General features: G+C 39.5%; 2 protein-coding genes across 6 annotated transcripts in view; one reads left to right on the top strand and one right to left on the bottom strand.

Moving 5' to 3' along the window:
- Positions 1-26,932, bottom strand: part of LOC134347983 (uncharacterized) — a 98,951-nt gene that overhangs the window by 50,877 nt on the left and 21,142 nt on the right. Inside the window, exon 2 of one of the 4 annotated variants that reach the window (XR_010018311.1) lies at positions 6,628-6,764. The exons of the other annotated variants lie outside the window; for them this stretch is intronic. The gene's annotated coding sequence lies outside the window, so the exon portion shown is untranslated. Of the gene's footprint in view, positions 1-6,627; positions 6,765-26,932 lie in introns of those variants that run through there. 4 annotated transcript variants of the gene reach the window in all.
- wars2 (tryptophanyl tRNA synthetase 2, mitochondrial) overlaps positions 1-26,932 on the top strand; it is a 60,227-nt gene that overhangs the window by 26,759 nt on the left and 6,536 nt on the right. Inside the window, exons 2-5 of one of the 2 annotated variants that reach the window (XM_063050688.1) lie at positions 3,942-4,781; positions 18,916-19,167; positions 21,568-21,648; positions 24,780-24,865. In XM_063050688.1, coding sequence (XP_062906758.1) covers positions 4,740-4,781; positions 18,916-19,167; positions 21,568-21,648; positions 24,780-24,865 — 461 coding nt within the window. In that variant the 5' untranslated portion in view covers positions 3,942-4,739. The remainder of the gene's footprint in view (positions 1-3,941; positions 4,782-18,915; positions 19,168-21,567; positions 21,649-24,779; positions 24,866-26,932) is intronic. The other variant, XM_063050685.1, reaches the window with a different exon arrangement.

The following is a 26,932-nucleotide window of genomic DNA, read 5'->3' as shown; positions in this document are numbered from 1 at the left end:
TGAAAGATGCCATGCATGAGGCTGCTTACCCAAGTTTGAGCCCATGGTATTACAGTAAAGTTACTGGCATGGTTAGAGCATTGGCTGATTGGTAAGCGGCAGGGAGTGGGAATAAAAGGATCCTTTTCTGTTTGGCTGCCAGAGACTAATGGTGTTCAGCTGGGGTCAATGTTGGGACTGCTTTTTGTGCTGTATATCAATGATTTAGATGATGGAATAGATGGCTTTTTTTGCCAAATTTGCAGATGATAGGAAGATTGGTGGAGGGACAAGTAGTGTTGAAGAAACAGGTATGGTGCAGAAGGACTTAGATGGATTAGGAGAATAGGCAAGAGAGTGGCAAATGAAATACAGAGTTGGAAAATGCATGACCATGCACTTTGGTAGTAGAAATAAATGTGCAGACTATTTTCTAATCAGGGAGAAAATCCAAAAATCTGAGATGCAAATGGACTTGGGAGTCCTTGTGCAGAACACAGTAAAGGTTTACTTGCAGGTAGAGTTGGTGATGAGGAAGGCAAATGCTATGTTAGCATTCATTTCAAGAGGTCTATAATACAAGAGCAGAGATGTGATGCTGAGGCTTTATAAGGCACTGGTGAGGCCTCACCTTGAATATTGTGAAGAGTTTTGTGCTCCTCATCTAAGGAAAGATGTGCTGACATTAAGGAAGGTTCAGAGGAGGTTCACAAGCATGATTCCGAGAATGAAAGGGTTATCTTAGGAGGAACATTTGATAGCTGTCTGGACTTGCTGAAATTTAGAAGGATGGTGGGGGGGGTTTCATTGAAACCTTTTGAACGTTGAAAGGCCTGGACAGAGTGGATGTGTGAAGGATGTTTCCCATGGTAGGGGAGTCGAGGACAAGAGGGACAGAGTGGCGTCCATTTAATACAGAGATACGGAGAAATTTCTTTAGCTAGCGGGTGGTGAATTTGTGGAATTTATTACCACAGGCAGCTGTGGAAGCCAGGTCATCGGATGTATTTAAGGCAGAGCTTGATAGGTTCTTGATTGGACACGGCATCAAAGGATACAGGAAGTGGGGCTAAGAAGGGGAAAAAAAGGGATCAACCATGATTATGGTGGAGCAGACTTGATAGGCCAAATGGCCTAATTCTACTCCTATGTCTTATGGTCTTATGGCAATGGTTAAAGCTTTTTCAGTGGCACTTTTTCCCCTCAATTGGGAATTTGGTTTTCAGTGTTGTTTTTGAAATTTAATGTGACAATCAAATAGAATACCGAAGAGCAGCAAGAAGAGATGCTATTTTTTTCAAAAGAGACATTGAACTAAAGCTCTGCCTGCCATCTCAGGTGAACAGAATAGATTCTGTGGCATTATTTCAAAGAAGAGCAGAGTTCTTCCTGGCAAGTATATTTTCCTCTAAATTATCTGATCATTATCATTTTAAGGGTTATAGGATCTGATGGTGTTGAAAGGAAATGGCCGTATCTGAGCAGGATAGTGGGAATAAGTCACTAAGTCTGATTGTGATCAGCATTAATGTGATGAGCTGAATAGCCTCTTGTCCCATAAGTATTTTAGTCACCAGAATGGAACAAATGGCAGTGGACAGCAGCACAAATGAGTGGGCAGATGGTTATGTAAACAACAATTACTGTTTCATGTGTATAATTTGAATAACTTATGCTTTTTTCTGGTATACATCAATCTGACTAAAATTAGTAAATTGGTTTATTATTGTCATGTACTGAAGTACAGTGAAGAACTTGTCTTGCATATCATTCATACAGATCAATTCATTTCAATAGTGTACTGAAGTAGTACAAGGTACAAAAATATAACGATGTAAAATAAAGTGCTTAAGTTACAGACAAGGTGCAAGCAAGCAAGGTCAACAATGAACTGAATTGCGAGATCAAGAGTCAACCTTATTGTACTAGGGAATCATTTAATAGTGTTATAACAGCAGGATGGAAGTTGGCCTTGAGTCTGGTGGTACGTGCTTTCAGGCTTTTGTATCTTCTGCCCAATGGGGAAGGTATCAGAAAGATTGTTGAGGGTAGGTGGGGTCTTTGATTATGCTATTTAGAGTCCATGAGGGGAGACTGCTTTCCATGATATACTGAGCTATATCTACAACTCTCTGCAGTTCCTTACAGTGATGGTCAGTGCAATTACTGTACAAGTTGTGATGTTTCTATGTAAGGTGCTTTCCATAGTGAGCTTTTATTGACTGTGGCACTTATGTGGTCTCTACGTGGTTGCATCAGTACGGACTGTTGGTGATGTTCACTCCGAGGTACTTGAAACTCTCAACCCTCTCGACCTCGGCACTTTTGATATAAACGGGAATGCATGTTGCCCTTCTTCCTGAATTCAATGAACAGCTCTCTTGTTGACATTGAAAGAAAGGTTGTTTTTATGATACCAAGTCACCAGGGTCTCTATCTCCTTCCTATGCTCTTGATTCATTGTTATTTGAGATGTAGCTCATGGTGGTGGTATCATCTACAAACATTGTAGATGGAATTGGAACAGAATTTAGCTACAAGGAATTGAGTAGGAGCAGAGGACATTGCCATATGGGGCACCAGTGGAGGTGTTGTTCACTATCCTTCGTGATTATGGTCTGTTGGTCTGGTCAGGAAGTTAAAGATCCAGATGCAAAGAGTTGTTGAGTCCTTGGTCTAGGAGTCTGGAGATGAGCTTGCTTGGAATTGGAGTTGTTGTCAACAAACAATAATCTGACATAAGTGTCATTACTATTCAGATGCTCCAGAGATGAGTGTGTGGCCAAGGACATGGCATCTGCCATAGATCTGTTTTGGCAGTAGATGAATTGCAATTGGTCAAGGTTGCCTGAGAGGTTGGAGTTATTGCGTGTCATGATCAGCCTCATTAGCTGACCATGTCTTTAGTAAAGATTTGGCACATGTTCAAAAATAGAGGCAGTTTTGCTTCAGAACAGAAGCTGTAAAGAGGGTACTGAACAAAGTTAGGAAGCAGAAGACTTGGTACTTGTAGGGTGAAGGCAAGAAAATAGGAATAGGAGTAGGCTATCTGGCCACTCAAGCTCTGCTATTCAATATGATAATAGCTGATCTGCCCAAGGCTTCAACTCCTCTCTGTAGCAGATCCCCATAGCTGCAATTTCCTAATCTATCATAAGTATGTCTATCTCCTCTTTGAATAAGTCTAATGATTTGACCACTCTAGTCCTCTGTGGTAGAGAGTTCCAGGGATTCACCACCCTCCACTAGAAGAAATTCTACACACCTCAGTTTTCTGTGACCACAGCTTCATTATTGTAGCCCTGTCCCTTCATTCGAAAATCTATCTGAAATGGGAAATATTTTGTCTTCTACTCTATCATACCTCCTTACAATTGTGAATGTTCCATTAAGGAAATCTCATTCTTCTGAATTGCAAAGAATGGTAATCTAGTTTCTTTATATGCTCCTGATAGGAGCACATCACAACAGTTAGCCTTGTGAATCTCTTTGACAGCCTCCAATGCCAGTGTATCCTGTCCTAAATAAGGTTCCCAAACATTTTCACAGTACAGGTACTTGCCATTTAGCCTCACAAACACCCTGCACAATTGTAACAATGCTTCATTGTTCTAAATTGAAACCCGCTTGCCAAATATTTTCCTGCACCTATCTGCTAACTTGTTGTGATTCATGCACGACAATACCTAGATCATTAATTGCAGTTTGCAAGAGAAAGGTCCGCTCATAGTCACAAAGGTCCACAAATCCATCTCAAAACTGGCTGTGTAGCACTTTCAAACTCTCCTGAGGCTATCACATTACCACCTGAAGAACTAATTGTATAATACCAATACCAAGTTTGAATCAATTCCAGTATAATGCTTCCTGATCTGGAGGAGATATCTATAAAAGGAAAAACTGGAAAAAGCATTGTTCGTCCTCAATTTCTCAATAGTGATTTTACTTCTTTTAAATTACAGGGTGAAATTTGCTATGAGAAGATTTTAAATAATGGAGCCATTCCAAAACATCAGTTTGATACTTCAGTCTTAAAGAATGTCTTAAATTTGCAATTAGTGAATGGACTTAATTTCCCTGCGTGGGTCTAGCCACTCACACTCATCATTCTCCCAAATTTACCTTTTATGGATTCTAAATGCAGGATGGCGGATACAACTTCAGAACTGAGCAACATCAAAGTAAGTGGTGATAAGGCCTCCAATAACGGAACAAAGTCATGTCATGAACAAGCCCCACCCATGAAATTTAGCTGAGAGCCTGTGCACATGTCCCATACCCAGTTTTATCTTCCTTCAAACCTGTTGAAGATTTAGAAGAAATTGAAAAGTTTGTAAATGGAAAATATATTTAAAGAAAAATCAACTGAAACAGTTTTCAATCGTTAATGGTATTAAACCTGTAAACGTAACTTTGCTGGATCAAATAACAACAGCACAAAAAGATTGTTACTTGTCTTTTCACCCGTTTATTTCTTCGAGCTCAGCCGGCGAGTGAACTTGGACCCAACATCAGGGAGAGACTCTTTCTCATCTCCCCGGCAGTTCTACAAGTTCACTGCCCGATGTCAGAATTGTCAGAAGTTATAAGGCCACCGATACAAAAGAACAATCAGTTTGATAACCATTCCGGTCAAGTCAATGGTCTATTGATACAGAGAACAATCAGTCTGATAACTATTCCGGTCAAGTCAATGGACTATTGATACAAAAGTACAATCAATTTGTTAGACACTCCAGCCACCTTAATTAAAGAAAAGAATGTCCTACCTGGTTTGCTGGAGCCACAACTTAATTACAAAGGTAAGAACATCTGTCAAATTTATGCTTTAATTAAGAAAGGAATGTTCTGTCTAATTTCCACCAGGTACTGCTTTTTATCAAAATCAAAAGGTGGGAAAATCCCAGAGACATCTTATGTGGATCTGGGCGAACTTTAACCCTAATCTTGCTCCAGGGAAAGCAGTTGTGAGACATTATTCAAACACACTGCAGTCACAGACATAGTCAGTACTGAATCCATTGTTTACAGGAATCTTGAGAATCCCCCATTCCCTTAAACTTTATCAGACCAAACACAAGTAACTAGAAAAGAAGCATTCCAACCTGATGCAAAATTTCAGTGCAGATTCTCCAGCAAGACTGTGCTCTGCCATTGAACTCCAGAGCATTCCAAAGTTATAATATCTTAGCACAAGGAGTAACTCAATGAGGTGGGTAAATGTGCTTTAATAAAGTTAGTCTTTTTCCTAAAGTGAACAGAGTAAATCCCACCTGTCTTGATTTTAAACAGTGAATTGCTGAGCCATACACACCCATTTTGATCCCTGACAGTTCTCCATTTACAGATCTCAGTCTATGCTGTGGTGGAGCATGCAATCTCTGCTAGAAATTGAGGAAATTGGAATCATACCAAGTCAATGTCAATCCTATTCCCTAATAAAAAGACTGTGTATAATTCCATTGCCAATCACAAATAATGGCAAGGATGAAGTTGTTTCTTTTGCCTTATACTTAGCAAAGGCATATTTTATTAGTGTAAAACAGGACCCAGGAAAGGTAAATTGGGAGCAGCTGCAAGGAGGAAAAAAAACAGCAGATAAGTGGAAGCAAGTTGGTCATAGTCAGCATGTCCCTGTAAGGATAAGAGGCAGAGATGGTAAGTTACAGGAACCATGGATAACGAAGGATATTAATGGTTTAAGGGAAAAGGAAATGTATATCAGGTACAGGAAACTGGTGTCAAAGAAGTCATTAAGGTTTCTCGACACAGAAGAAAAATAGAAAAAATAAGGGGGCACAAAGAGGCCTTGATGCAACCTTGGCAAATAGAGTTATGGAGAATTCTAAAACCTCTTGATATGTATGTAATTTGGTAGATTGGTTTATTATTTTCACATGTGCTGAAGTACAGTGGAAAAACTTGTCTTGCAATATCGTTCATACAGAACAATTCATTGCAATAGTGCATTGAAGTAGGACAAGGTTTAAAAAAAATAACCGGACAGAATAAAGTATTACAATTAAAGAGAGTGCAGATAGACAATAAGGTGCAAAATCATAACAAGATATATTGTGAGGTCAAGAGGCCATCTTATATTAGGGAACAGTTCAATATCCTTTTATCAGTAGGATAGAAGTTGTCCTTAAACTTGGTGGTATGTGTTTTCAGGGGGGACAAGTGATAATGTCCGGCTGGGTGGGGGTTGTTAATTATGCTAGCTGCTTGCTTTAACAAGACAGAAGTGTAGATAGAGTACCTGTAGGGGCAGTCTTGTTTTATGATAGTAAATGTCAAAGCCATCAGACATGGTAGTAATTTGGACACGTTACCTTGTTTTTCTTAGGTACCAGGATGGTAATGGCCTTCTTAAACAAGGTGGAAACTTTTGATTGAAGTGGGGAGAGGGTATAAATATCTGCAAATAGTCCTGCAAGATGTAATGACACAGCTAGGGGTACCATCTGGGACAGATGCTTCCTGTTGGTTCACTTTCTGGAAGACTGATCTTGCATCCCGAACGGTGACCATGGGTTCTGTGACATTGGAGACTGTTGGGATGGGTGTTGATATTCCAATCCCCACCTGTTCAAAAACTGCACAGGATGCATCATGCTGAAGGGTTGTGCTGTTATCAGCAGTGTTGCCTTGACTTTGTTTTATAGCCCTTCATGGCATTCTGATGCTTTGTGGAAGTCGTATCTTCATTTCTTGTAAAAACTCAGGATCATCTGCTTTGACTGTTGTAGTCATATACTTCAATAGGAAGTGGATCAATAGGGTAGCTAAGGAAAGAATAGAGCATGTCAGGGACCATTAGAGTCATCTTTGCTTGGTGACAGTACATGAGCAAATTCCTAAATAAATGCTTCTCCACAGTATTCACCAGGGAGAAGCACATGAAGGCTAAAGTGTTAAGGGAGGAGTATGCTGATATTCTGAAGCACATCTTTAAAAGAAAAAAGTGCTAGAAATATTGGAGTGCATTACACTATATACGCAAGTCCTCTATGTCCTGACAGAATTTATCCCAGGAAGCAAGTAAGAATGTTGTTGGGCTCTTGCTGACTTTGCATATTTGTTGGCCACAGATCAAGTACTGGAAGACTGAAGGATTACTAATGTTGTTCCCTTGTTCCAAAACGGCATCAGGGATAAGCCCAGAGACACTAAGTTGGTGATTCTTACATCAGTGGCAGGAAAGTTGTTGGAGAAGATTCTGAGACAGTTCATTCATATACATGTGGAAAAGCGGGGATTGATTAAGAGAAGTCACTACAGGTTTGTGGTGGGGAGATTATGTCTTGCAAATCTTATTGGTTACCTCCTCAAGAAACTCAAGGAGATCGAAAAAGGCAGGGGGGTTGATGGGGTCTGTATGGACTTCAGTATGAATTTTGACAAGGTCCCACATGGTACGGCAGTCCAGAAGGTTAAGGCTTAAGGGATCCAAAATGTGTTAGTGAACTGGATCTAAAGTTAGCTGGCTGATAGAGGCACAGGTAGTTGTGGATTGGTATTTTTCTGACTAGGAGTTTCTTTCATGCTGTATACTCTAGGAGTTGGTGCTGTGACCTTTGTTGTTTGTAATTTATATAAATGATTTGGATGAGAATGAGCAGAGATATGATTAGTAAGTTCATTGGTGGAGTAGTGGATAAGTGGACAGAGATCAGCTGGAGAGTTGGATGGAACAGTGGCAGATGGAATACACATTGATTTCTTGAACTTCCAGCAAACCACCCCCCCCCATTCCCATTTCCCTCTCTCACTGTATCTCCTTATCTACCTATCACCTCCCCCTGGTGCTCTTACCCCTTTTCTTTCTTCCGTGGCCTTCTGCCCTCTCCTGTCAGCAACACTCACAACACGCTGGAGGAACTCAGCAGGCCGGGCAGCATCCGTGGAAAAGATCAGTCAATGTTTCGGGCCGGAACCCTTCGTCAGGACTCCAGCCCTCTAACTCTTTCACCAATCAATTTCCCAGCTCTTTACTTCAACCCTCCCAGTTTCACCTATCGCTTTGTGGTTCTTCCCCCCCTCCCCCCCCCCCACTTTCTTACTCTGACTCCTCATCTTTTTTCCAGTCCTGATGAAGGGCCTTGGCCCGAAACGTCGACTACTGTTTTCCTTAGTTGCTGCCAGGCCTGCTGAGTTCCTCCAGCATTTTGTGTGTGTTGTTTGGATTTCCAGCATTTGCAGATTTTCTCTTGTTTGTAACTAGATGGCCTAGAATTAAAATGGGAAGGGAGAAATTTAAAATTCTTAGTAAGTGTTTCCTACACAAGGTGGTGAATATCTGAAACAAGCTACCAGAGGAGGTGGCTACAATTACAATGCTTAGGTATCTTGATGGGTATTTGAGTAGCCAAAGCGTAGAGGGATACAGATCTAATGTGGTCAAATGGGATAATGTAGAAGATAGTTATCAAGGTTGGAGGGACAAGAAGGGCTTTGAGGGCTCACTTCTGTGCTGTAGATTTCTGTGAATATAATGAACAGTGTGTCCTGGTGCCCTGGGTTGCAATACATCAAAGTGTACTCTGCTCGTGTTGATGGAGAACTTGGTTGTTTTGACAAATTTGGACACAGTTGCATAAAGGAGAAGGTGATGCAACTTAAGGTTTATTTATTTTTCACCAAAACTGTCAGCCTTGCATGTGGTTGAAAGAAAAAAGAATAAACGTTTTGGGAGCTTGATCAAGAACAAAGTGACCTGATGGTTGTACAATACACTCACAGATAGTGAGCGCCTGGCAGCGGCCGTGGCTGAGCTGAATCAGACTGCAACTTTCGCACACTAGTTAGCCCTGAACAAAGCTTCTGACCCAAGATCCACTCCATCATGCTGCAAACCTATTTCTATTTTTGTTACATCATTCTTCTCCACCTCTGCCTTGAATATATCTGCTAAAATCCTGAACCAAACCTTTTTTGACTTTCACTGTAGTTCCAATGCTCTAACTTAAACCGTGTACATTTTCTCTGCAGGCTGAGCTACATTGTCTTCATTTGTGAAATGCCTCAATTTTTAAAATTCTTAACCTTTGGTTCATATTTCACTGTCTCAAATCCTCTTCGCCCAGCATACTTGTCTCAATCATCTCCTCTGGCTAGACGGGAGTCCAAGGTCACTATTCATCCCAACTTGTGCCTAGTTTCCATCCTTCACTTCTGTGGCCATCTTTTCAGACCCTAGACGTTAGGTTTCAGTACTCATTCCCTGAACCACTCCATGCTGTCTCCTTTATCCCTTCCTTTAAGAGCTACTTGAAGTTTATGTCCTTCACTATGCTTTTGGTTGCCTTTTTCCAATATCCCCTTTGTGTGACTGAATTTCATTGCTTCAACTATGAAGCAGTTTCTTAAAGGATTATCTTTTTGCAACTTCTGTATATCTCGAAGCACTTTACAATTAGTGAAGCACTTTTAAGTGTAGTCTTAGTTGTAATTTGGGAATGTAAAGTGATTTTGTTTTGCTTCACATGGCAATGTCTCACAAAGGGGAATATGATAATGGCTAAACAATCTTATTCAGTGCTGTTGATTAACAGGTGAACACTATCTGGAACCCTTGAGATAATTCGCCTGGTCACTTTCAAATAATGCCTGAAGTATCCTCCTACAGGACTAGAGAGGGCCTTAATTTAACATGTTATGCAAAAGATATCATCTTTGACACTTAGTTCTGAAATGGCATGTCAATCAAACTACTTCTGTTTTAAAGAATAAATGAAAATGCAAATATCTGTAATCATTTAGCATGAATAATTATTCCTGCAATATCATTGCAGATACTTGAATTTTAACTAATGCTTTAATATAATAATGACTTAAGGAATGAAAATTGAACATATTGTTTAAAAAGGTCTGGTAATATAATACATTAAATTTAAAATATTTAGTGGAAATTGAGTTTTAATTTTCAGCTGCCATTTGAATTTTATGGCAGAGTATAGAGTACATTTGTACTGTCGATTTGAATGTCATATATAAAGTAAGCTGTGGAAATGGCTTTACATGATGAACAAACAATCATTTGTTTTTAATTTCACCACACAATTCTATGGAGACAGATACTTTTTATGAAACTAATTATTTCCCATGAAAGTAGTATCTGTTAAAATCCTATAATTGATGCTAGTCTGCATAAGAACGACTTTAAGGTTGTCATTTTGTGACTGTTTCCCTTTGCACGAAGAAGCAAATTAATCTTCCCCCTTTGAAGACTGGAGCTGTCTGATCTGGGGGAACCAGGACTAGTGCCATTGCAAAACATGAGGTATTATAACAGGATTTTTTTTTGTGTGTAGGCCCGAGATGAGATTGAAAATTTACTCTCTTTTTAAATTCGAATTTAATTTGTTGCTAAATGGTGAGTTCAAATATGACATGAGTCAATTTGTCACAGTGAATTTAAATGTATTAATAAATTCTGTTATATTAAGGAAGCTGTTAGAATGCTGGAATTTTTTTTATAGAAAGCTGGCATTGAATCTGGTGTGCGGTCAGATTTCATCATTAATTCAGTTAGTTGAAGAAGTAGTTATTTGTGGGGTATATTAAGTTTGAGCTTTACTGACTGAAGGAAACTACCTCAGGGAGCAACAAAATGACTTGTTGTAAGAAGAGGATTGTTTCAGAAAAGTTTGTTCTAATTACATTTGACTGTATTTGAAACAAAGGACACTGTGTTTCAGTTATACATCATTAAAGTTCCTTCAGCTCTGTTCAACATTTGATCTTCGCTCTTCCAACTTTGGGCTTCATGCATGATATTGGAAGACCCATACTCTACCTAAAACCCTCCAACTTCCTAACTATCTCTTGTTTAGTTTGCTTTGCACTTCATCCTTAACTGTTCTCCTATACTAGTTAGTTTTGCTTGATTGAAGCACTGTTGGACATTTAGCCTGTCACCATTCAGTCCATCATCCCTGTATCAGCACTTTGATAAAGCTATTAATCAACTCCCTGCTCATTTGTAGACTCTCATAAGAGTTTTTCCTTTAAATATTTATCCTTTTTCCAACCAGATATTGCTATTGGACCAACCAGCTTCCACTGTCATTTCAGGAAGTGGATTCTAAGTCTTAATAAACCACTGCATGTTTTATTTTTGAACCTCCACATCATTTCTGATTCTTATAGCAATCTTAAGTCTATCACTGATGCCATGAGAAAAGAAGCCATCTGATTTAGTATTTTTAAATATTCCTAATTTTAGGCAATTCTATCATCTCTTAACATGTAGACCTGGTTCTCAGTTGGATACACTACTCCAACTGAAGCTTAACCACGTTTTATTAAAATTTGTTTCACTTTTGAGTTCTTTTTGTCTATTCTTAAAACTAAAGGTCCTATCAGGATTTCTAATTTCTCCAAGCACACCATTACCTTCAAAACCTTATGTACCAACCCACTTTTGTGTTTTAAAGATGTATAGTGCAACTTCTAAAATATCCTTGCCTTTTGGTAGGTAGTAACTTCGATATTTTAATGGCTTGGAACTTGCTGTGAGCAACAAAGAGGTGACAACCATTCACCTCATTTACATTTGTGTGGGTACTTTACACGGGCTGGAGTGCATGGACTTTGATATTACATGTGGCACCTCCACAGTGAGGAAACTGCTCAACCATTCAGGTTTCAGTATCCTCAGAGACAAGCAGAATACAAATCTTCAAATAAAGGCCAGGAAATATAAAATATTAAATAAAATTCAGGGCTAATACCTGAGTTCAAGGGAAGAGACATGAAAGGAAATTTACTTCTTATTTTTTTAAAATATCAGCATCATTGATTCTATTAAGAACTGGGATTCCATACTTCTAAGATTAATTTTTTACAGTACTTGAGAGTTCATTTTCTACAATTAGGAAAGACGTCGTTAAATTGGAAAGAATGTAGAAAAGATTGATGAGGATGTTGGCAGGATATAGAGGGCCTGAGTTATAGGAGGATGTTCTCTAGGCCAAGTCTTTATTTCTTAGTGTTCAGGAAAATAGGGTTGACATTATAGAGGCATAGAGGGGCATAGATAAGCTGAATTTTAGCAATCTTTTCCCCATATTAGGGGAGTCCATAACTAGGGGGCACAGATTTAGGGTGAGAGGGGAAAGATTTAAAAGACTTGAGAGACAACTGCTTTTACACAGAGGGTTCTTCGAACCTGGATGAGTAGGCTTCAGTCGTTACCGACTTCATTAGAATCTACGTGGATGGGTGTGTGCCCACAAAGACTTACTGTACATTCCGAAACCAAAAGCCGTGGATGAAGCAGGAGGTACGTCATCTGTTGAAGGCTAGATCTGTAGCATTCAAGTCTGGCAACCCAGGCCTGTACCAGAAAAACAGGTATGATTTGCAGAAGGGCTATTTCAAGAGTGAAGAGACAATTTTGAATGAGGTTGGAGGCGAGATTGGATGCACGGCAACTCTGGCAGAGTCTGCAAGACATTACTTCCTACAAAGCGAAACCCAATAGCATGAATGGGCAGCGATGCTTCATTACCAGAAGAACTGAATGCCTTCTATGCACGCTTTGAAAGGGAGAACACAACTACAGCGGTGAAGATTCCTGCTGCATCTGATGACCCTGTGATTTCCATCTCAGAGGCCAATGTTAGACTGTCTTTAAAGAGAGTGAACCCTCTCAAGGCAGAAGGTCCCGATGGAGTACCTGGTAAGGCTCTGAAAACCTGTGCCAACCAACCAGCAGGAGTATTCAAGGACATTTTCAACCTCTCAGTGCTATGAGCAGAAGTTCCCACTTGCTTCAAAAAGGCAACAATTATACCAGTGCCTAAGAAGAATAATGTGGGCTGTCTTAATGACTATTGCCCGGTAGCACTCACATCAACAGTGATGAAATGCTTTGAGAGGTTGATCATGACTAGACTGAACTCCTGCCTCAGCAAGGACCTAGACCCATTGCAATTTGCCTATCACCACAATAGGAAAACGGCAGATGCAATCTAAATGGCTCTCCACACGGCTTTAGACCACCTGGACAACACAAACACCGACATCAGGATGCATGTTCATCGACTATAGCTCAACATTTAATACCATCATTGAGAAGTTGCAGGACCTGGGCCTCTGTACCTCCCTCTGCAGTTGAATCCTCGACTTCCTAACCTGAAGACCACAATCTGTGTGGATTGGTGACAACCTATCCTCCTCACTGACGATCAACACTGGCGCACCTCAGGGGTGTGTGCTTAGCCCACTGCTCTAGTCTCTATATACACATGACTGTGTGGCTAGGCATAGCTCAAATACCATCTATAAATTTGCTGATGATACAACCATTGTCAGTAGAATCTCAGGTGGTGACGAAAGGGCGTACAGCAGTGAGATATGCCAACTAGTGGAGTGGTGCTGCAGCAACAGCCTGGCACTCAACGTCGGTAAGACGAAAGAGCTGATTGTGGACTTCAGAAAGGGTAAGACGAAGGAACACATACAGTGGCATGCAAAAGTTTGGGCACCCCTTTTCAAAATTTCTGTTACTGTGAATAGCTAAGCGAGTAAAAGATGACCTGATTTACAAAATGCATAAAGTTAAAGATGACACATTTCTTTAATATTTTAAGCAAGATTACTTTTTTATTTCCATCTTTTACAGTTTCAAAATAACAAAAAAGAAAAAGGGCCCGAAGCAAATGTTTGGGCACCTGCATGGTCAGTACTTAGTAACACCCCCTTTGGCAAGTATCACAGCTTGTAAATGCTTTCTGTAGCCAGCTAAGAGTCTTTCAATTCTTCTCTGGGGGATTTTCGCCCATTCTTCCTTGCAAGAGGCTTCTAGTCCTGTGAGATTCTTGGGCCGTCTTGTATGCACTGCTCTTTTGAGGTCTATCAACAGATTTTTGATAAACACGAAGTCTCTGCCCCTTCCCTCTTCAGTCCTGACGAAGGTTTCTGGCCCGAAACGTTGACTGTTCGTTTCCACAGATGCTGCCCGACCTGCTGAGTTCCTCCAGCGTGTTGTGAACAGATTTTCGATGATGTTTAGGTCAGGGGACTGTGAGGGCCACGGCAAAACCTCCAGCTTGCGCCTCTTGAGGTAGTCCATTGTGGATTTTGAGGTGTGTTTAGGATCATTATCCTGTTGTAGAAGCCATTCTGTTTTCATCTTCAGCTCTTTTTTACAGACGGTGTGATGTTTGCTTCCAGAATTTGCTAGTATTTAATTAAATTCATTCTTCCCTCTACCAGTGAAATGTTCCCCATGCCACTGGCTGCAACACAAGCCCAAAGCATGATCGATCCACCTCCGTGCTTAACAGTTAGAGAGGTGTTCTTTTCATGAAATTCTGCACCCTTTTTTCTGCAAACATACTTTTTCTCATTGCGACCAAAATGTTCTATTTTAACTTCATCAGTCCACAGGACTTGTTTCCAAAATGCATCAGGCTTGTTTAGATGTTCCTTTGCAAACTTCTGATGCTGAATTTTGTGGTGAGGATGCAGGAAATGTTTTTTTCTGATGACTTCCATGAAGGCCATATTTGTGCAGGTGTCACTGCACAGTAGAACAGTGCACCACCACTCCAGAGTCTGCTAAGTATTCCTGAAGGTCTTTTGCAGTCAAACAGGGGTTTTGATTTGCCTTTCTAGCAATCCTACGAGCAGTTCTCTCGGAAAGTTTTCTTGGTCTTCCAGACCTCAACTTGACCTCCACCGTTCCCGTTAACTGCCATTTCTTAATTACAAACTGAGGAAACGGCTACCTGAAAATGCTTTGCTACCTTATAGCCTTCTCCTGCTTTGTGGGCATCACTTATTTTAATTTTCAGAGTGCTAGGCAGCTGCTTAGAGGAGCCCATGGCTGCTGATTGTTGGGACAAGGTTTGAGGAGTCAGAGTATTTATAACGCTTTGAAATTTGCATCACCTGGCCTTTCCTAACAATGATTGTGAACAAGCCATAGCCCTAACAAGCTAATTAAGGTCTGAGACCTTGGTAAAAGTTATCTGAGAGCTCAAATCTCTTGGGGTGCTCAAACTTCTGCATGGCGCTCCTTTTTTTCCCACTTTAAAATTGTACAAAACAAAAATAATACACTTATCTTGCTTAGAATGTTTCATCTTTAACTTTGTGACTTTTGGAGATTAGTTCATCTTCTACTCACTTAACTATTCACAGTAACAAAAATTTTGACCAGGGGTGCCCAAACTTTTGCATGCCACTGTACCAATACTCATAGAAGGATCAGAAGTGGAGAGAGTGAGCAACTTCAAGTTCCTGGATCTCGAGATCTCTGAGGATCTAACCAGGTTCCAACATATCGATGTAGTTATAAAGAAGGCAAGACAGTAGCTATACTTTATTAGGAGTTTGAAGAGATTTGGCATGTCAACAAATACACTCAAAAACCTCTATATTTGTACCGTGGAGAGCATTCTGACCGACTGCATCACTGTGTAGTATAGAGGGGCTACTGCACAGGAATAAAAGAAGCTGCAGAAGGTTGTAAATCTAATCAGCTCCATCCTGGGTACTAGCCTACAAAGTACCCAAGACATCTTCAGGGAGCGGTGTCTCAGAAAGGCAGCGTCCATTATTAAGGAAGTCCAACACCCAGGGCATGCCCTTTTCTCACTGTTACCATCAGCTGGGAGGTACAGAAGCCTGAAGGCACACACTCAGCGATTCAGGAACAGCTTCTTCCCCTCTGCCATCCGATTTCTAAATGGACATTGAATCTTTGGACACTACCTCGCTTTTTTTAATACACAGTATTTCAGTTTTTGCACACTTTTTAAAATCTATTCAGTGTACGTAAGTGATTTACTTGTTTGTTTACTTTTTTAATTTTATTTTTTTTCTTTTTTCTCAGTTAGATTATGAGCTACTGCTGCTGCTGTGTTAACAAATTTCACATCACGTGCCAGTGATAATAAACCTGATTCTGATACTGACGTAGAACAAGCTGCCAGAGGAAGTAGTTAAAGGCAGGTACAACAGTATCATTTAAGTAGCTTTTGGAATCGGGCTGAAGAACAGGAAATTGGAACTAGGGGGATAGGCACTGTGGTCGGCATAGACTTGTTGGTCTGAAGGATCTGTATCAATGGTGTTTTGCTCCATGACTGTATAATTGTCACTTAGGGTAGGTTACAGGATGTCTTTACAATTTATGTAGAGTGTTAAAGATTGAAATATACTCAAGCACAGTCAAGAAGCTCAAAGCTTTCCTTGACAAAGCAGTATTTACTTAGTTTCCTATCCATTACCATAGGCGATCATTTGGTTCACAGGTGGCACATTCTGGCCACAGCGTACATGACATCCAAAATATGAGCATCCCCAAGGCTTTTAGAAGCCACCTCCCAAGCCTCCATGCTCTGCCACCAAGAAGAATAACAACAAGCACAATAGGACACCATCATTTGCAAGTTCCCCTCTGAGTGGCCTACTGTTCAGACTTAAAAAGCAAAAAGTTGCAGATACTGGAAATCAGAAACTTAAAGCAGAAAATCCTAGAATTTCAGCAGTGGTGGGAAGAGAAACAAAGCCCTTGTTTTAAGCTCGCAAACACGAGGAAATCTGCAGATGCTGGAAATTCAAGCAACACACAGGCCAGGCAGTATCTATAGGAAGAGGTACAGTCGACGTTTTGGGCCGAGACCCTTTGTCGTGGCTGTACCTCTTCCTATAGATGCTGCCTGGCCTGCTGCGTTCACCAGCACTTTTTATGTGTGTTGCTGATGGCCTTTCAGCAGTTAGAGATATCCCACATTTGTTAGAATTCCTACCCAGCAGCTTGGATTTTAAAAATACTTCAAAACAACAAAAGAAATGATTATGTGAAGCAGGATGCACAGTTGGTACTGAAGCAAGTGTGCTTTCTTTGGACCTCAAAATAGGTTTCCCAGAAAGATCTGGTGATTTCTGTGGCAAGAGCCTTTTCTTCTCAGCACTTTGTGTAAGATGTCAGTTCAACTGGATCCCAACAGCCGTTAGCTGTGAGACTGATTGAACAGCCAGTCACATGAGAGAGTTCTCACATAAGGAGTAAAATGTATTTATTTTCAGTAGCTCCATAAATATTACGTAGAGTGTTAGGTGAAGATTAACATGTATTCATACAATGAAAAAGAGGCTGAAGTATTTTAATATTTTTAAGGGATGATGTTTTATTTTTAAAGTAATATTACAATGCAGCTTAGATATGATATGCTTTGTTTTATATATTATGGGTGTTATCACATCTCCCAAGAGAAAAGATAGCTAAATGTTAGATTTGCCTATAATACAGTTGTCTAATAACACAGATTCTAATAACACAGGTGCCTCCAAGACCTATATTATTTTAAGCTTGTAATGCGTTTTGAAATTTTCATATAAAATAATGCACAAGATATTTTTAGCTTCTGAGTGTCTTCAAAAATTAATTATAATTTGACACATCATTAAAAATTCTTAGACTGCAGTGGATCTAATTAATCAATAGATGAAATATGTGTCAATCTGAGTAATTTCCAAGTTGTGTTGGAAATAAACTCCAAGCAACACCTCTATAGAGGTGTGTTATCAGTAATTTTGTTATTTCACTAAAGTTACTCCTGAAGAGAATTCCTGAAGTTGCTGTCAGCCTGATGGAATAAAAATGGTGATTGCCTGCAGTTTCACAGCTATTGCTATTGCATATTCTAGACCAGTCTTTTTGAACCTTCCATTGCTTGAGACATCAGCATTTAGTCTGTGCATCTATATACAGAAAAGCTTTTGGGATCCATTCACTCTCAAGGAATGCAAACTGATTTTTCTACCTCTTCAGTATTGTAACATGCAAACTAAAGTGTTAATGGTTAAAATTTAGAAAGGGAAGCCCGTGTTCTGCTTGGAGCGTACACTTTAGTACTTCACTGTTTTGATTGGTCCGACACTGGGATTTTGCCAACCAAATCAGATTGTAAGTTTTTGAAAGTTAAATCCCTGAGGATCAGTGGAATGCCAGACACACTCAATCCAGTATTTGTCAGCATTAAACTGAATCATATTTATAAACAGTCTCTCATTTTGATGAGGTGAGGAATGATGTTGGGAGTTTAAATGGTGCTGTTAAAATTCCATGGAAGTCATCTTTCCATTGCCTTCTTTATCCACCTCCAGCCTTAAAAAATCACAACAGTGCCCACCCACTTCCAGCAGGTCAAATTCAAATTCAAGCCTGCAGCAAATATTTCCTATTGGAGGGCTGTTAATCTCTGGTGTATCCACACCAGCCATGGTTTTTGTGAGGATCCCAGCAGGCAGAGCATGTTGAAACTGGAATTTTTCACAATCTGTTTTTAGGTGGTATGAATTCCTTTTAGATCTTATACCATGAAATGCTATAAATAAATTGAACCTTCATGCAAGTCTTTGTCATTACCCACGAGGGGAAATGGTAATTGTTGGTTCTAAGCTACGAGGTCATTAGTCCTACAAAATGTATCTTTTGCATCAGTATGATGTGTTGCTATTTTAATTAAATGTACTGGATCTAAAACCCACTGTGAATCTAGTTGACTTATGCACTTCACAGTATGATACTGAAGTGTGAGTCATGGAGGATCTCAAATTTCAGCTGGAACATAAGTACAGTTGAACTTTGAACTCTGAACTAGAGTTGCAGCTTCTTATTACTACCTGGTGACTCCACCTGGAAAATAGATGCCAACAGCTGGAGTAGACTTGGATGCACCCTGAATTAAACTGCTTTGAAAATACTCTAGGTAGACTCCCATTTAATGTTTAGTATAAAGTTTAATGTGCAACAAAATTGAAAGGATAACCTACATCCTGGATTACTGAATAATCAGAATTTACATATACATTTAATATTCTAAAATAATTGATTCAGTGAGGGATTGTTTAGTGAATATACTAAATCTTTAGTAAGTGATGCATTGTAAGGAAATATTTACTTTTAAAATGCAGATTGCTAATCGAGTCTTCTCCGGAATTCAGCCAACTGGAGTTCCTCACCTGGGAAACTACTTTGGAGCAATTGAGAGCTGGGTGAGGCTGCAGGATGAACATAGCTCCATTCTGTACAGTATTGCGGATCTGCACTCCATCACTGTTCCTCAGCATGCTGGCATACTCAAGCAAAACATTCTCGACATGACAGCCAGTCTCTTGGCATGTGGTATTAACCCTGAGCAATCAGTCCTATTTCAACAATCCAAGGTCAGTTCCAACTAACTTTCTAAACCCTTTCTATTTCGCACTCCCCTTTAATTTTGGTAGAGCTGTAGACCTCCTGAAGATTATTGAACGTTTTACATTCCTAATGTATAAATAGCACATTCATCCAAAGAAAACACTTAGCTGGACTGGAAGATCCAAGCAGACTCAGCAACACTGAACAAGCTTTTTGCAGTTGAACACACAGGTGGCTACTACAGTGTGTCTTGAATTGTAAAAATAACTTCATGCCATTAATTGAATGTTTTCATTGGGATGGCCACAAAGTTTTGTGGCTCTTTATTCCTTTTCTACTTCAGAAATGTTATTGCTTAAATCTGCTTTCTAACACTCCTGATCTTGTTCCCTCTGGTATTAATTGAGGCTTTATGCTGTATCATTGGGTCTCCACTTTCTGGCATGGAATCTTTTCAAAGCAATTTTTTTAATATTTCAAAGCTACATTATTGTAGTAAATTTAATTCATTGTGGTTTATGGGCATGAGTATATTTGTTCCCATTACCGTTTAAAAGTCCAACACAGTTCGTTTGTTACTGTAATGAGAAACCATAATTTCTTTCTTTCATAAATATTGGATTCAGAATTATCTGGAATGTTTGTGATAAGGTTCCTGTAGAAGTTTAATTTTTGTTTTTTAACCTTTAAAGATCCTGCAGACTTTGCTTCCTGCCAATACCTGATGTAGTCATATTTTTTTTTCCTATTGACAATAGATTTGCATAGTATGAGGGCAAGGCATGCCACATTTGCCACTAGTATCACTAGTGAGATTATTTTATGTGGAAGTTTACATTTTTATAAGAATCTGGAAGATGAAGAATAGTTTTATTTTCGAGAAGTTTCAAGGGAAGAATGCAGAAGGGAAACTGGTTTTATTTCTAATGAAGTAAAATCAGAAAACACGGGAACCAATTCAATCGGTCAGACAACATCTGTGAAACGAGAAACAGAATCGAAGTTTCAAGTCAGGCCTTCTTTCAGAATGGTAAGCTTGCATACCATGAGAGTGAAGCATTTCGTTTTGTTGAATGGTGTTCAACTTGAAAACGTCAACTCAGTTTCTCTTTGCACAGATGCTGCTTGACCTGCTGAGTGCTTCCTCTGTTTTTTGTGTTTATATTCAATTTCTAACATCTGTGCTTTTTTAAAATTTTCAATATTAATTTCTGTTTTATTCAATGGGGTAAATAACTATACTAGCTTAGAACCTGGTTGTTATCAATGAACATTTATTCAAAATAACTAGGATTAATGAAGTTTCTGGTTAACAGAGACAATCAATTAATCTTTAGGTTCTATCAACGATACAGATTATGCACTCCATTTGAAATACACAATGGTACGAGCTACATAACAACCTTGTGAAACCAATCTTCCAGTTAACCCCTTTATGGATAGGGCAGTAGGAGACAAGAGAATGCAACCTTAAAAATCCAATTTTACCTATTCACAAATGAATAGTTTTCAAACAAAAGATGATAGAAGTGTGGAACTTTCCCTTAAGTAGCTGATCGATCAATTAACTAAATAAAATGAGCACTAAATAAAGACATAAACATAACATATTAAAGTAAGAACTGAAACTCATAATCTCATTTTAAAAATAAAATTGCCTACATTCTGTACAGTGTATGTAAAATCAGTTTTGTTTTGAAGAGGTGAATGTTAAGGACTGAGGAATTTGTTAAGGCTTAAGCTTCTTCCAGCAAAGCAGCAGCTTTTTGGGTAAATTGCAACACAACTAGTTGGTCAAAATGTCTATGAGAATTTAAGTGATGCAGCTGAAGTAGACCACACTTAGTGCATCCTGTGAGGGAGACTGAATCACTAAGAACATGTTTAGCATTTCCACATTAAGCTATTCATGTATGAAAATTCAGAACTAGCCATCAGTTTCACATTACAAAGACTATGATCATAGATATTTTCTCATCATTTTTGCTACAGTATTCAGGCTGTATAAATTAATAGAGCTATATATATATATATATATATATATATATATATATTTGGAAGAACCATCCACATATGAGTAGTATTCATCAAGAAAGATAAAATTAATCCGTTTTGATACCGCAATTACTGAATTGGTAAATTGAAGCAAAGTATCTAGAAAGGGGATGATTCCCACTGTCGTCTCTGAACTTGCATGGGAAAAAAAATAAAATTATTTCCTTTTAAAAAGAAATATCCACTAATGAATTTTGCAGAATATAATGATGAAATTTGTAGTGAGGTATTTGTACAGTTACATTTTAATGTCATTGCATTTGGGAGATTCTTGCTTTTGCATCACAAATTTATTGAAATTTTTGATGTTCATGTGTTAGCTATACATTTCCTAATCACTGACCTATTTATATGCATTATGTTTATTAAAGGTCTCGGAACACAATGAATTAGGTTGGATTTTGGGCTGTCTGACAAGTATGCCGCGATTACGTCATTTACCTCAGTGGAAGGTACCCTTTTTCTTATTGAACCACTAAATCTGTAGGAATTCTATATAACCACCGATGCCTGTCAAAATTCAAAGTACTTTTATTAAAGTATGTATAAATTATACAACCTTAAGATTCGTCAGCTTACAGGCAGTCACAAAACAAGAAACCTGAAAGAACCCAATTTAAAAAAAAAGTCCCCTGTACTAGGACCCGGACCCCACTGCATTAATACGCACTGGTCCGTAAACCCCGCCACCACGTTCTGGCCTGTACCCGACTTTTTCAAATCCACCTGGTGCTTAGATCTATTCAACCTTATTCTCGGTTTAGGTGGATGGGCTCTGAAACTACTCCACTCCACTCTCTCCAAATTCGTCTCTGTCTCGAACCTGCCTTGACCTTGCTCCGACTTTTGCATCGACCTTGCTCTGACTTTGCATCACACCCACACGCTACGACCCTCCAGTTAACCTGGCCTTTGCTTGCCTCTTCATTGTTTGCGATGGTAGTTTACCACGATTTTCCACAGAAAAAGTGCTACTAATAAAGTGGTACTATTTCTTGTTTTATGAACCACCAGTAAGCTGCTGTCCAATTTCAGTAGTGCCATCTATATGAAAAAATACAGATAGCAGATAAGACCATAAGACATAGCAGAATTAGGTCACTCAGTCCAATGAGTCTGCTCTGCTTTCCATCATGGCTGATTATTATCCCTCTCAACCCCATTCTCCTGCTTCTCTCCATAACCTTTGATGCCCTGACTAACCAAGAACCAATCAACCTCTGCTTTAAATATACTTGGCCTCCACAGACATCTGTGGCAATGAATTTCATAGATAAACCAGCACCACTTGCTTCAGAAATTCCTTCTCATCTCTGTTCTAAATGAATGTCCCTATATTCTGAGACTGTGCCCTCTGGTCCTAGACTCCCCCACTGTAAGAAACATTCTCTCCACATCCACACTGTCCAGGCCTTTCAATATTCTATAGGCTTCAATGAGATCCACCCTCATTCTTCTAAACAGTGCTTACAGGCCCCGAATCATCAAACACTCCTCATACGTTATCCCTTTCATACTGGGAATCTTTCTCATGAACCTTTTCTGGACACTCTGCAATGCCAACCCATCTTTTCTTAGATAAGGAGCCCAAAACTGCTCACAATACTCCAAGAGCAGTCTAACCGATGCCTTATAAAGCCTCAGCATCACATCCTTGGTCTTATAATCAAGTCCTCTCTAAATGAATGCTAACATTGCATTTGCCTTCCTTACCACTGACAAAACCTGCAAGTTAACCTTTAGGACATCCTGCACAAGGACTCCCAAGTTCTTCTGCAGCTCTGAATTTTGTCCCTGGTTAGAAAATAGTCCAGACCTTTACTCCTTCGACCAAAATGTGTGACCATACACTTCCCTACACTATATTCCATCTGCTGCTTTTTTGCCCATTCTTCCAATTTTTCCTCAAAGAATTCCAAGAAGTTTATTAGGCAGGATTTCCCCTGCAGGAAACCATGCTGACTTTGGTCTACTTTATCATGTTGCCTCCAAGTACCCTGAAACCTCATCCTTAATAATGGAAACCAATGTCTTCCCAACCACTGATGACAGGCTAACTGGCCTATAATTTCCTTTCCTCTGCCTCCCTCCCTCATAGAAGAGTTGAGTGACATTTGCAATTTTCCGCTCCTCCAGAACCATTCCAGAATCTAATGACTCTTGAAAGATCATTACTGATGTCTCCACAATTTCTTCAGCTACCTCTCTCAGAGCCCTGGGGCGCAGTCCATCTGGGCTCAAGTGACCTATTTACCTTCAGACCTTGCAGCTTCGCAAGCACCTACTCCTTAGTAATAGAAACCACACTGACTTCTGTCCCCAATAAGCAAGAATTTTTGGCATAGTGCTGGTGTCTTCCACAGTGAAGACTGACACAGAATACTTAAGTTCATCTGCCATTTCTTTGTTCCCCATTACTACCTCTTCTGTGTCATTTTCCAGTGGTCCAATATCTACTCTCACCTCTTTCACCAGGCTCAGGAACAATTCTTACCTCTCAGCTATCAGGCTGTTGAACCAAAGGGGATAATCTCACTCAACTTCACTTGCCCCATCATTGAAATGTATCTTTCCACAACCTACAGGCAGAGAAGGAGTGCCAAGGGCAGGAGGTGGCACGTGGGCAGCCACATCTGGCCCTGAGACACCAGGCAAGGTTACTTGATTCCAAACGATCATTACAGAATGTCTCTCCCGCTCCCTCCCCCCTCCCCCCTCCCCTGTCCCTTCCCCTGTCCCCAACAACAATTCCCCTCTCCCTGCCCCCTTCCCACTCTCAGTCCACAATAGAGACCCATATCAGAATCAGGTTTATCGTCACTTACATATGTCATGAAATTTGTTTTTTGCAGCAGTAGCAATGGCAGTACAATACAATCCATAAAATTACTATAGTGCTGTGCAAAAGTCTTAGGCACCCTATCTATCTATCTATCTATATATATAAGACTTTTGCACAGCACTATATCACTTGGATTATAGAACCACAAAGAATAAACTCGTAGCCTTGTGAACTGTTGATATAACCCGATTTGTAATAACCTGATTATATTGTTGAACATTCTGAGATGAGCAAATAAATCAATGGTTTTGTGCCATATTAAGCATATTATATTTTATTATTATTAACAATAGACCATGGCTGTTGATTCAATTTTATATAAAAATTCCCACTAGATAATGAGGAAGGTGATGCAAAGGTGCAGAAAGTCATCCAGCTATTTGTCCAATATATTTCCTTCAACCATTAGCAGTTGAGGCAAATTTACCTCTCTACCTCTACACTTGTGGTATCCCATTATTTAAAATTGTATTATAAGTAAAATTTATTCTGAGGATGTGAAAACTGTTAATGTAACTAGGCTCCTTCTTTTCAATAACTTATCCTTTAACATTTTGGAAAGTTATCTGTTTTACCTATTTTAACACAAAGCAAAAATCTGACTGATAGCATTCTCATATGCAAGAAATATAGTATATGCTGAACAAAAGCTGCTTTATAAACCTAACCTTTAACTAGAGGTTTAAAAAGTGTGCATTAAAGTCATGTAAGGAATAGTACTTTTACTATATTTTTTTGCAGATGAAAACCTCTAGTCAGAAGGAAGAAGGAAGTTTGGGTCTCTTTACCTATCCAGTCCTGCAATCGGCAGATATTCTGTTATACAAGTAAGAGATACAATTCTACAGGTTTGCAAGTCAATTACTTGGTGTATGCATGGATAAGTGTTCATAGTACTTGTGTATTATTTGTAGAGCTGTTCATGGAGCCTGGAGGTTAGATCACAAACATTTCGTCGACGTTTGAGGTGACATCAGCAGTGTGAAATTGAATGTTGTTTCTGCCAAGTGCTTGCGTTTATATTGGTCTGACTCCTTGATCAGATTGGTTGATTGTTGTGCTGGCCGCTAATCTCCACTAGGTCCTGGCCAATGCAACAGCCACCCAATCAGAACAAGGCAGACCAATGTAAAAATAAGCACTCAGCAGTAACAACTCTCAGTTGCGCACTAATCATGTCATCTCAACCGGTGATGAAAAGTTTGTGAGCTACCCTCCAGGCTCAGTGAACAACCCTACAAGCAAGCAGTCAACCCGAGCTACCAATCTGTTCTTTCATTTCAGTACATGCGTATTTTAAAACCTGTGAAGCAACTTAACAGGCTTCATTTGTCCTGTCAGCATCTGTATATTATTTATATATTCAATATTCCCTTAACTTATTTTAGCTGCATTTCATAGATGCATTGTGCCTTCCTTTCATGCATTCTCTTATTTGATTACTGACTGCATATTGAACATGGTTGACATATGCAAACAATCCTGCATGTAAAAGAGTCTATTCCATCGTTAATTAAGCTTAGCCTGCCTTTCCAGCAGCATTTGAGAGCCATTTAGCTCTCCACAAGGGTCATTGTAGCTTTGTGGTTTAATAACTAGACTAGTAAACCAGAAACCTACATTACTAATCCAGAGACACGAGTCTAAATTTTGCCACAGTAGCCACGAAATTTAAATTCAATTAAGAAATAGATACTCAATTGAAGTAAGTGGGATCAGTAATTGTGTAACTGGATTACCGTAAAACTCTTCTGTCTCGGTGCTACCGTTACCCTGGTTTGGCCTATACATGTAGTTGTCTCTTTATTTCTTTTGAAATAATTAATTAAGTAGTGCAGAAAGAGAGCAAAAGTAGTGAGGTAGTGTTCATGGGTTGGTTCGTTGTCCATTCAGAAATCTGATGGAGGAGGGAAAGATGCTGTTTCTAAAACGTAGCAGCTGGCCACCCTCAGACAAATATCCATACTTAAGAGATTTAAATTTACAGTCAGAAACACAATTGAATTGACTTTATTTCTTACATTCTTCACATGCATGAGGAGTAAAAATCTTTACATATCCATGTGAATGTGCAATGTGCAATTTATAGTAATTTGTAATAAATAGTATGTACAACAGGACAGTCAATATAACATAGAAATAGAATTGTATCAGCATGAATTAATCAGTCTGATGGCCTGTTGGAAGAAGCTGTCCCGGAGCCTGTTGGTCCTAGCTTTTATGCTGCAGTAGCAGCTGGAACAGTTTGTGGTTGGGGTGACTCAGGTCCCCAATGATCCTTTGGGCCCTTTTTACACAGTTGTCTCTGTAAATATTCTGAATAGTGGGAAATTCACATCGACAGATGTGCTGAGCTGTCCACACCACTCTCTGCAGGGTCCTGCGATTGAGGGAAGTACAGTTCCCATACCAGGCAGTGATGCAGCCAGTCAGGATGCTCTCAATTGTGCCCCTGTGGAAGGTCCTTGGGATTTGGGGACTCGTGCCAAACTTTAACCATCTGAGGTGAAAGAGGCGCTGTTGTGATTTTTTTCACCACACGGCTGGTATGTACAGACCATGTGAGAACCTCAGTGATGTGTATGCAGAGGAACTTAAAGTTGTTCATGCTTTCAACCTCAGATCCATTGATGTCAATAGAGGTTAGCCTGTCTCCATTCCTCCTCTAGTCCACAACCAGCTCCTTTGTTTTTGTGACATTGAGGGAGAGGTTTTCTTGACACCACTGTGTCAGGGTGATGACTTCTCTGTAGGCTGCCTTGTTATTATTTGAGATGAGACTAATCAATGTAGATCATATGAACAATAAACCTGCCTCCTCCTCACTTGAAGATTACAATATTGAACTGGTGTGTGACGACCTGTTGCAAGCATTATCGTGTATCCCTTTCCAT

Source organism: Mobula hypostoma, chromosome 6 (assembly GCF_963921235.1).
Source record: "Mobula hypostoma chromosome 6, sMobHyp1.1, whole genome shotgun sequence".
Taxonomy (NCBI): domain Eukaryota; kingdom Metazoa; phylum Chordata; class Chondrichthyes; order Myliobatiformes; family Myliobatidae; genus Mobula; species Mobula hypostoma.
The sequence above is the reverse complement of the archived record's forward strand: the minus strand, read 5'-3'. Positions and strand labels throughout refer to the sequence as shown.